The sequence below is a fragment of the Spermophilus citellus genome, assembly GCF_964194105.1.
Source record: "Spermophilus citellus genome assembly, chromosome: X".
In the NCBI taxonomy this organism is placed as follows: domain Eukaryota; kingdom Metazoa; phylum Chordata; class Mammalia; order Rodentia; family Sciuridae; genus Spermophilus; species Spermophilus citellus.
This window is the reverse complement of record NC_138190.1, coordinates 37,452,936-37,464,980: the sequence shown is the minus strand read 5'-3', so window position 1 is coordinate 37,464,980 and position 12,045 is coordinate 37,452,936. Positions and strand designations below refer to the sequence as shown.

The following is a 12,045-nucleotide window of genomic DNA, read 5'->3' as shown; positions in this document are numbered from 1 at the left end:
TTCTGCATAGTTACCTCAATAACCTAGAGCAGTTTGGCATTTTTTTTTCAGTTTTATGACTTTAATTACAAAACCAGAGAAAATCATGGAAGTATCCATTATGAAAGTAACTAAATAATACTGTTATAATACAGTATTATACTGTATAAAATATGTTGGGTAAAGACAAAGGTAAGTTGACCTTTGAATCCTTAATATTAGCTAATATCAACCAGCAAGCACATGATCAATACAATTCATAACCACTTTTTAAATGCATTTTTATTCCCCTTAAATGAGTGAGCAAGAAGTACTGAGATCAGATGATGGCATCAGATCTTATTTCAGTTCACTCTGAAGTTACAAGTGAGGAATGTCTATGCTTGATGGAATTTGGACCTTTGTTTTTGCAATTGCTACAAAGCAAAAGTGAAGTGTGCAGAAAAATGTTTGGTATTTTCCCAACGGGTTAAATGTAGAGTTACTGTATGACCCAGCAATCCTACTCGGGAGTACATATACCCAAAAGAACTGAAGACAGATGTTCAAACAAAATCTTTTACACACGTTCATAGCAGTACTATTGACAATAGTCAAAAGGTAGAAATGCTGGGTTCAGTGGTGCACGCCTATAATCCCAGTGGCTTGGGAGGCTGAGGCAGGAGGATCACGAGTTCAAAGCCAGCTTCAGCAAAAGTGAGGTGCTAAGCAACTCAGTGAGACCCTGTCTCTAAATAAAATACAAAATAGGGCTGGGGATGTGGCTCAGTGGTCGAGTGCCCCTGAGTTCAATCCCTAGTACCACCCCCCCCCCCAAAAAAAGGATAGAAACAACCCAAATATCCATCAGAGCAAATGGATAAGCCAAATGTAGTGCATTCATATAATGGTTTATTTTTCAGTCATAAAAAAGAGTGAAATACCTAAGCATGTTACAGCATGAATGAACCCTGAAAACATGTATTAAGGAAGAAAAGCAAGTCACTAAAGACCACATATGATTCCATTTATATGAAATATCCAGAATTGTCAAATCCAGAGGTAGAAAGCAAATTGGTGGTTGCTGGGTAGGAGAGAGGACTGTGGGGAGGAAGGAAAGGAGAGTAACTGCTTAATGGGCATGGGGTTTCTTTGAGATGATGAAAATGTTTTGGAACTAGATAAAAGTGGTGGTTGCACAATATTGCCAATGTCATAAATGTCACAAATGGTGAATTTCATGCCATGTGTACTTTGTCACAATAAAAATGGAGTGTACTACTTTTAAAAAGATCCTAATTCTTTGAGGCCTATTAAAAGTTTTTTTTGTTTGTTTTGTTTTGTTTTTTTTGGTACCAGGGATTGAACTCAGGGGTGCTTAACTGCTGAGCCCTTTTTAATATTTTGTCTAGAGATAGGCCTCCCTTAGGGCCTTGCTAAGTTGCTGAGGCTGGCTTTGAACTCATGATCCTCCTGCCTCAGGATCCCAAGTGGCTGGGATTACAGGTGTGCGCCACCATGCCCAACTAGATAAAATGGAGCAAGTCCTAAAAAAGGCACACATGGCAAATGCAGGGCAAAGTAGTGGCAGCCTGTTGAGATCTGCAAAGCGAGACTGAGATGCCATGGTTGAGATCCCTGGTTAAGCAGTCTGCCTCCTGTGGGTATTGCAGCCACAGGGGTAGCTGCTGCAAGTCCTCTGATGCCCTGCAGGACTGATGACAGTTTTAAGTATGGCATAGCTTGTTAGAAGCTCTCACATAATGCCATGTAATGCTGTGGAATACTGAGCTGTTTAAAATCCAAGCATACAAAATCCCAGCAGATATAAATTTTAACTGCAGTGAAGCCAGGATAATTTCAGTTTATCCAATGAAAAAGAAAATAAACTTTTATGATCTGGTGGTACTATAATAAGTTTAGTTAAAGGTGTGTGGAAAGTTTCTAGTTATTGCTGCCCATGTTTTTTTTTTTCCTTGTCCTTGGGTGTGTGCTGCTTGCTCCTCTTCACACACTAGTCTACTTGCAAAAGGAAAAAGCTGTTTGAAAGGTTTTATTTCTGATAATGAAAGTAATATTTGATTGTTATAAAAGCTGAGAAAAATGAAAATGCCTTTAAAAAAAATAAATCTTGGCAATGAAGGATACTGCTATTGATGTTTTGGTCCATCTCTTCCCTGTGTTTTCTTTCTCCTTATGACTCTATATGCACCTATATATTGAGTTTCACTGGGATCATGTTACATCAACATAGCCCAAACATCTCTTTTTTTTCCAGTTGTAGATGGACACAATACCTTTATTTTATTTATTTATTTTTATGTGGTGCTGAGGATTGAACCCAGGGCCCCAATGCTAGGCAAGTGCTCTATCTAACACTGAGCCATAACCTCAGTCCCTGCCTAGACATCTTTTATACAAACAAATACCAATCAACAAAGCATTAATAGTTGTATAGTGTTTCATTTTATGTATGATCGTGACTGATTATTCCATGACCGATGCTGCAAATGAGCCAGGGCTTTCCTTGTAGCACCTCTTCTATGATCAGTTACCCACCCTGTCAGAGATGGCTGGTGACTCAATGTTTCTGAAATTATTTTCTCTTACCTTTTTGTGCTGGCTAAGGATAGTCCTCAAAGGAGAGGTAATGAATTGTCTTATTCCATTTTCTGTTGCTATTACAAGATACCTGAGACATAGTAATTTACAATAAATAGACACATGTTGGGCTCATGATTCTGGAGTGTGTGAAGTCCAAGAGCATGATGTGGGCATCTGCTTGGCATTTGGTGCGGGCCTTGCTGCATCATGACATGGTGGGAGGTATCACAGGGCACAACAGCAAGCTTACTAGCTCAGGTCTCTCTTCCTCTCCTTATAAAGCTGCTAATGCCATCATAGGGGCCCTACCTTACCTTCATGACCTCATCTAATCCTGATTACCTCCTGAAAGTCTATCTTCTAACCATTAACACATGAATTGGAGGATTAGATTTCCAACCCATGAACTTTGGGGACACACATTCAAACTATAGCATGGATAGTCAAAGGAAGAGAGGGACATTAAAAAAAATCAGCTCAAAATCCACTGCCTTTAGGAAGTTTCACCTGAGCTCCACTCCTCTTCTATCTTCTTTCCCAACAGAGGACTGGGGATAGAGGAATATACAGAAGCATGGGCTTTGAAGCCAGACGGCGTTTTCATTCTGGATTTTGTGATATTGGGTGGATAACTTAACATTTCTGTGTCTCAGTGTTCTCATCTGTAAAATGGGGATGATAATAGTACCTTACCTCTTAGGTCAGATGAGACAATCCATGCTAAAAGTACCTGGCAGCAGATGACCAGGCATATAGCAAGACCACAGTAAATGGTAGAGGTTGTTATTGCTATTACTCATTTCATTCAATTGGCTCTACAATCTTGCAGCTTTGAGATCTCATCTGTATGCTTGGAGTATGGACTGAAAAGTTCAGATGCCAGAGTATCTTTTATAGTGTTTTCCATAGAGTGATCCCCTTGTCAGATTTCCTGATTGATTATCTGACCTGACTCTCTGAAATTGTGGGCTCCCCTTGATTGAATTTGGCCCTCATTTCCCATTAAAAATATAAAACTAAACCAAAAAACTCAAAACCTTGAGAAGTAGATGTAGGTAAAATGCATTTCCTTTGGAAAGAACATTATGGGCTTTCTTAGACTCGATCTAAAGAAATTCTAGGGGAACCTAGAATTTTTTTTTTTTGTACTAGAGATTGAACCCAGGGGTGCTTAACCACTGACCCACAGCCATTTTTACCTTTTTTAAAATTTCATTTAGAGACAGGGTCTCACTAAGTTGTTTAGGGCCTCACTAAGTTGCTGAGGCTGGATTGAATTTGTAATCAATCCTCTTGCCTCGGCCTCCTGAGCCACTGGGATTACAGGTATGTGCCATTGTACCCAGCTAGAATTCTTAAATGATAGTGATAATGGCCAGAATTATCTAAAAGAACTAAAAGCCATTCTTCTGAAAAAACAATCTAGAATAAAATTTTATTCCTTTATTTGGGATTTTGGGGAGTTGAATTATTTGGGAGTTTGGGGAGTTGAATTATTTCAAGAAAGTAAGTTTTTCTTATGGAAGCTAATTCATGTAACCACCATAATATTTTTGCATTTTAATCACTTATATAATTCTTCCTAATGTATGCTACATAGTCTATAGCTTCACACAGGACATGCTGAAAACAAAATAGTCTTGTTATGCTTTGGGCCTCCATTGTTAATATGTTGTTGTTATTTATTTTTTATCTCTGCCGAATAATCTCACTGCCATTTGCCTTCTAAAGAGTCAGACAAATGTATCCTTACATAACTCTTTTAACTTTCCTCTTATTTTTAAGGTTTTACTTTTTATTACAGAAAAGTGCATAATTGCTTTCCCCATCCCCAAAATACAGTTCTGATTTATTGATTCATAAATTTTGTGTCCTGGGAAACCAGAAACCTAAGTCAGTTACTATTTTGTGTAAGGAAGTTTAATAGACATATTTAAAGTCATGAACTTAGTGACAGGTATTTTGACCATTCAAGGACTTCAACAATTTACTTCTTGGTTGTAGGCTGTTACCTGATAGAAATTTGACTCTGGAAAAAATGCCATTTTTCTTATAAACCATAGTACTGATGATTTCTCATTCTAGCATTTGTACCTTCCTGCTGCTAAAGTATAAGAATTAAGTTAAAAGACGTTAATTTTCTGACCTCTACACTGTTGGTAAAAGTTTCATGAAATGAAATTTGGATCTTTTTAATAGAAGGAGAGGTAAAATATTCTTAGATATCATTTTCCTATTTCCTTTGCAGAGATTTATTGATGAATGTAACATCTGGGAGGCTTATAGACCAGGAGGTTATCACCATTGCACGCCACTACCGTGTGCCTGAGGACATGAGTACAGATGTGAATATCTTAATTGCACAGGCCCATGAAAAGCTCAAGAAGAATATATTTGAAAATTTTGACAGACTCATTTTTAACTGTGTGTATGAAGATCGAGAAAAGTAAGCTTCGTTTTATTGATTCTAATAAATCATTTAAGTTTATGTGAACCTGAGTAATGAAGGAATTTATATTCATCCAAAAGGGCAAAAAGAAAATTGATATGTCTCATCATACTCTACCTTTTAGCAAAGACACCTTAAATACTTAGGGGACAGGGGAGGCCCTATGTCTTTAAAAGAATAGGCTCTCCCCTTTTATTTTCATTTGCTTCTAGAAGTTTTCAACTGAAGCATAGTAAATCAAGACATTAGCAGATTTAATTCCAAGATATCTTCTTACATTGTTTTAGTACTAATTAGGATTTATAAATGTGACTTTTATAATACACAGGGCAGGGAATTTATAATTAAACTTTCTACAGAATTTCTTTGTAATTATTCTTCTTGGGGCTGGGGTTGTAGCTCAGTGGTAGAGTGCTTGCCTCGAATGTGTGAGGCACTGGGTTCGATTCTCAGCACCACATGTAAATAAAAAAATAAAAGTCCATCAACAACTAAAATGAATAAATAAATAAAATTTAGAATAAATCATTTCTTCTTAAATGTAATGATGTTTAGCGCAATCTATTTCTAGTACACTGAACATGTGTGTGTACAGTTTTATTAAACCATTGTTATGTACAATTGGATCCAAACATCTCACTATGTTTTGGATTTCATCTTATCCATAGATCTGATATAGTGGGGAGACATAAAAATTATTGATTTTATCTGGAGTTAGAAAAATCTTAGTTCTCACTCTAGCTTCTAGCCCTTTTACTACATACCACTGCCATTTCTCTTCCCTCTGACCCCCTTGTTCATCCCCAGACTTGAAGTCTACACCCAAATGACCAGCTACATGCCCTAAGTATCTTTGAAGGTGCCATAGTTTCTCTAATCTATAATGCATCCTTATTGAAATATTATTTTTCATTAAAGCTTTAAGCTTCCTTGAACCTCCCAGAGGATCTTTGGACTGGTCTTTGCATAATTGTGGCTCTACCTTCAACCATGGTGGTGCCCCTTCCCCAGGGTGAAGAACCTGACCCTCCTTTGCTAAATGAAAACTTCTTGGGAGTGTTGGGGTTGCTTAATCAGACAGCATGGGGTTCTTATAGATCCAACAACCTTTGATTGGAGATATCAACATTCTCATTACAAAGAAAAGAGCCCACTTTCTTGTTGTTTCTCATTTTGCATAGTGCCTGGGAAAACATTGGCCAAGTGAGACTACTGAAATGACCATTAGGCCTCCTCTAGAGTCGTTTTGACTTGCATTGGACAAAATCAAAGTGAATGTTAAGGCCCCAGCTGGGTTTGGATCCAAAAAAAAGACCAGAAAAATGCCCTCAAGTCATATCATACTTGTGTTGGAGGCTCTAGATGCCTGTCAAATTAGGAGATGTTTTCAGATATCAAAACTGTTTTTGACTAGTGGTCAGGAATGCAGATCGATTACTAAGAGCAACACTCGTGGTTACAGCCTTAATAGGCAGTACTATCACCAACCAAGAATCTGAATCTTGAAGGAGAGGCCTTCATAAGGACAGAATTTGGTGACCTCTAAAATGGAAAAAGTTGGTGAAATGCAATATGACTGTTTTTCCTTACTATGAACTCCAATACAAGTTCTCATACTTACTTTCATGTGCATATTTTTAGGACATATCACATTTGTATTTTTTTTCTTATAACATGCAATTTTACCAGAGAAACACAAAGTATATAGAAGTCAATACATTTTGTTTTAATGCAGAAAACATGTATTACCCACCAAAGACATCCAAAGGCTGTGCAAGTCCTCCAGGTTACCTTTGAGTGATGATCTTCTAGGAAACTTACTATCCAGGTAAGTAAGATATCCCCATGATGGGATTCTTCTGCATATTTTTGTTTTAGAGACAATTTCTGCTTTTACATCTCCCTTTAATTACCCTTAAATTGACCATAACTATTTTGATTATATCATTGAAGAGCCACTTCCATTTAAATACTATAAAAGGAGAAGTTAGTCATGATTTTAAATGTTAGAGAGCCTATTATGAATTATTATCATTTTGACATTATCACACACTTACATATATATAAGTTTCTGAGACAAAATTAAATGTACAACTTGACTGATTATGAGAACATTAGATGTAAAATTTGGGGTAGGTTTTTTGAAGCAGTAGTTCCTGATGACTAAAAACATGTGGTAAAAGGATCTAGGGTTATTAGCATAGGACTTGCTGGAGCACTATATATAAAATAATATACAGATTATGATGCCATAAAAGGAAAGCATAATGAATTGCTTTCTAAAACACATTGCTTCTATTGAACATGACTTCTGACTTTCTGGCAGCACCTGTCCCATTCCTCAGATTCTGGTCATCTTTTATGTTTCCTATGGTATTGCTCCAGCTCCTCCACTGACTTAGATGTCTTGATAATTTTGACATTTTTGGCTTCATGCTAGGCATTGTAATCATTGCTTTGGATGCATTATTTTATTTATTTTTGAGAATAATGTAGTGTGGTCAGAACTATTGTCCTTCCTGTCTTATACATGAGGATGTTGAGGTTTAGAGAAATAATGTATTTTGCCTAGTCTTACAGTCTAGAAGAAGCAGCATTGTGACTTGATCCCTGAACCTTTTAAATGTGCATGCCTTGATTCTAACAAATTTTCTTTTATACTAGAGATCAAACCCAGGACCTTGTACATGCTATGTAAGTGCTCTACCCCTGAGCTAAAACCCTAGCCCACTTCTATCAATTTTGAATAATTGTCAATAGCCAATATATTAGGATGTCTTAAGAGTTCTACCTCCTTCCTACTGCCTATACCCACTGTCTCCTCTTCATTATCATTATCATTACACTTGTTCTGATCTACATTTCTTCTTGACTATTTCAGGTCCTCCACCTTGGTCTTTCTTCAACCAGTGTCTAAATTTTTAAATCTACCTTTACAGACTACAACTAAATATCTTCTAAGAGCAAAAATATCATTGTGTAACTCTTCTACTCACAAACCTTTTGTAGTATCTCATTGCTTCCTAAGACCAAAGTCTTTAGTTTTAAACTACTTTTCCTCCTTCTCCATCATGGGACTTAGGGTTTCCAGTTGGAGTGTTGTTCTCAAGCAGGGGTTGGGTGGGGTGTCCTTTGTCTGAGACTAAAGGAGAAACCAAAGGAACAGATAAAAACAAATTCCCATTTGGAGAACTAGGGTCCAAGCGTCAGGAGGAGAATCAAGAGAAGGGCAAAGCCCGTTGGATGTGTGTGTGTATATGCGTTAGATTGACCTGGAGTAATTTTCTAGACTATCGGTTCTATTTGTTTTGTTTGTTTGTTAGTTTTAGCTCATTTTCTTTTATTTTCTAGTAGTAGTATGAAAGATAAGTAAGCCATCCTGGTGTAAAAGACCTGAGATGAAGTACGCATGCCTAGGAGTCAGGATTCTCTGTAGTTATCACATTCCCAAAGCACTCCTTCATTTTCCCGATATGCCAGTGAAATTGTGCCATCTAGCATTTTATACATATTTCTCATGTTTTCCTACTTTTTTGCCTTTTCTCTGGCTATTTCTTTCATAGGAAATAGCTCCCAATTTTCTTCACCTACTGAAAGCCGGCTCTTCCTTCAAGACCCATTTCAAATGCCACCATATCCATGAATCCTTCTCACATTTGCTTGGTTATTTATGTTTCTCTTTTTATCCCTTACCTTATAATGAAGAGTTGTGACTTGACTTTTGATCCATTCAGATGCAAACACTTGCTTCTAACCCCTTTAATTTACCACTAGTAAACAATCAATGAATTGTCACATCTTGGCAGTTTTACTCCCCTACCTTGTTTTTCATATTCTTTGAATCTACTTACTAGCTATGTGATCTTGAGCAAGAGTTTGGACCTGCTTAAATCTCAGATTCCTTACCTCTAAAAAGAGTGTTATTGGAAATGGAAGGAGACCCTCATTGTTATACAAAATTACATATAAGAGGAAGTGAGGAGAAAGGGAAAACTGGGAGAGAAATGAATTACAGTAGATGGGGTAGAGAGAGAAGATGGGAGGGGAGGGGAGGGGGATAGTAGAGGATAGGAAAGGCAGCAGAATACAACAGACACTAGTATAGCAATATGTAAAAACGTGGATGTGTAACTGATGTGATTCTGCAATCTGTATACGGGGTAAAAATGGGAGTTCATAACCCACTTGAATATAATGTATGAAATATGATATGTCAAGAGCTTTGTAATATTTTGAACAACTAATAATAAAAAATAAAATAAAAAGAGTGTTATGATTTGGTTCAGAATGTCTCCCAAAAGCTCATGTGTTAAAGACTTGGTCTCCAATGTAGTAATGTCCAGAGGTGGGGCTTTTGAGAAGTCACTGGATCATGAGGGCTCTGACCTCACCCATGGATTAGTTCACTGAGGGATGAATAATTTAAATGGACTATTGGGAGGAGGTGGAAACTGAAGACAAGAGGGGCATTTTTGAAGGAAGTAGGTCACTGAGGGTATGCCCTTGGGGACAAGACATCTTGTCCCTGACCTCTTCCCCACCCTTCCTTCCTGACTGCCATGAGTTGAGCAGCTTCCCTCTACCACCTCCTTTCACCACAATGTGCTACCTCACCTCAGATCCAAAGCAATAGACTGGCCAACCATGGACTGAAACTGGAAGCCAAAATAAACTTTTTCATCCTTTAAGTTGTTTGTCAGGTATTTTGGTCACAGCAAAAAAAGTTGACTAACACAAACAAACAATAGTATTTACTTACTACTAATTCAAAGGAGTAATTGAGATAATGTATATAAAGTACCCAACACAGCACCTGATGCTAACTATTGACTAGGGTCTAAGAGAGAAGTTGAAGTAAGGGACCATAGACCGCACAGTCTGACTTAGAAATGAACTGGGAGAATCCTGTGTCCTTCTTTATGAAGGAAGCCTTGTTTTTCAATAGTTGGATCTGGATGCTTTTCACACATTAAGCTGTCTTCTAGTCTGGAAGCTGGGATGTTTATTAGATTATCTCTTGATGGGCCTGAGGACGAGTTGTCCTAGAAAGTCCAGTAATGTGGGAGCCTGGCCTCTGGAGGACCTAGAGGTTTCTTAGCCAGTGCTGAGGCCACCAAGTCATCATCCTCCCATTCTCTCAGCAGACTATTTTGTCTTTGCCTTTACAATTTGACATTAAATGCAAAAAAAAAAAATATTCTGCAACTTGCTTTCAAAGTTGTTTCTGTCTCTAAACACATCTGCCTCCCTGCCCAGCTTAGCTTTGAGGAGTTCACCCCTCTCCACTGCTAAGCAGACCATGTTCAGTCTAACTTTGCCTCTAATTGTGCGGTGACCCTTCTCCACACTCAGGGGAAACTTCAGACTAATCAGATTAGAAAATGTCTCATTCCCATTCCCTTCTCCTTCCAATATGCCCTGCCATGATTTGGGTCACATGCTTGGTGTTTTGCATCATCTCCGCAGATTCCTTTCAAAGACTGCCCTAATTCCTAATGGGCCCATCAGCATGCAGCTTACATTTATATTCTGCATTCTTATTGTTCCCCACAGACTCCACAGAGCTTTACAGAGCCTTGACCAGAGTCTCTTTCTGCACAGCCTCCTCATGGCATGCTAAGCCAGAACCCCCTCTGACGTCTGCAGTCTCCCATGGGAGGCAGGCATGGAGTTTGTTGATTTTGTTCAGTGCACACTCTGCCCAAGGGTAGATTTACCTGCTTTATGATAAGCCCAGGCAGTTGTCAAGTGGCACTGTTGCATGGATTCAGATCACAAGATGAAAGACTGTATGACTGAAGAATTGGGTACTTTCTTTTACCCACTGGTTGTTACCCAATTGTTTCTCCTGACCTGGTGTTTTGGTACTAAGATTTCTTGTCTGCTCCATTCCCATTGTTATTGTAATTCAGCTAGGTCTTTTCCTAATTAGCACAATCCAAGCCAAGATCTGGACCTCAAAATCTTTTCACCTTCAGTTGCTCCAGTCCCCATCAGTTTGTATGGTGAGAGCTAGTATGAGGTTACCTTACTCACTACACAAATTCATTTCACTAATGCACAGAACATCAGACTTAAATGTTCTTTGTAGCAGCGCCTATTACCCATTAATAATAGGAGTGACACTTTGCCTTGACATAGTGCTAAGGACCTAAGAATATTTTGTACATTCTTGAGCATATTAAAAGGTGTATTTTAATTGATGGTAGCCATTATTCCTCATTTCATAAATGCAAACATGGAGGTCTAAGGAGAGTCTCACTGCAAGAACATACTTAAGTCCAAAGTGAGTCTCAAATGGAATTAGAACAAAAACTCCCTAAAATGCCCTCAATCTTTGTTTCTATCTCAGCTCCTAGGGATAGGGACTATGTCTCATTCATCTTTGCAGCCTCACAGACTTATCCTGTGCTGATATATTGTTCATGGAGTAGAAAACCCGGGGCTTGGGATCCACCAGACCTGACTCTGAAGTCTAGTTCTGCTGCTTCTGGTTATGTGGTCTTGGTGTATTTCCTCAACCCCTCTGAGCCTTAATTTGAATGTAAATGCTCCTCACTACTAATAGGCAAGAAATTCTGACTCTCAAACCATAAAAGATGAAGAGAGTTCTGAGGTCATTCCATCCTGAGTTTCTTGTGGGACTGGAGTGTAAATAGGTGGCTTCCTCCCCTAATTGAGGCCTTCTGAATCTAGACTTGGAATAACTAGAAATTCAAGTGCAACTCTTTCCCCATCAGCTCTGCCCCAAGCCAATCTTTTATAGCTGGCTTTGGGTTCCATGGAATGCCTTAGAACTGGCCTCCCAAGAGAGTTGGTGCCTCATCCAGAAAGATCTATTAAAATGGAAAAAGTTAACAGGGCTTTAAAATCATCTCATTATGTTCTCCCTAGCCCTGCCCCCGACCCTTCCCAGAGGCAGGGTTTGGACGCATATGTAATTTCACCCAACAATACCTGGCAATGAGGCTGAAGGACAGCATTGAGCCATGTGGCTGCTGATGTTTCAGACTGATGTACTGATAAAGTTTTCA

At 38.5% G+C, this 12,045-nt stretch overlaps 1 protein-coding gene across 1 annotated transcript in view; it reads left to right on the top strand.

Moving 5' to 3' along the window:
* The window catches only part of EFHC2 (EF-hand domain containing 2), a gene marked incomplete at its 5' end in the record, with an annotated part of 214,004 nt that overhangs the window by 169,951 nt on the left and 32,008 nt on the right, over positions 1 to 12,045 (top strand). Inside the window, 2 exons of the mRNA XM_081277962.1 lie at positions 4,811 to 5,008; positions 6,747 to 6,839. Of these exons, the coding sequence (XP_081134088.1) occupies positions 4,811 to 5,008; positions 6,747 to 6,839 (291 nt within the window). The remainder of the gene's footprint in view (positions 1 to 4,810; positions 5,009 to 6,746; positions 6,840 to 12,045) is intronic.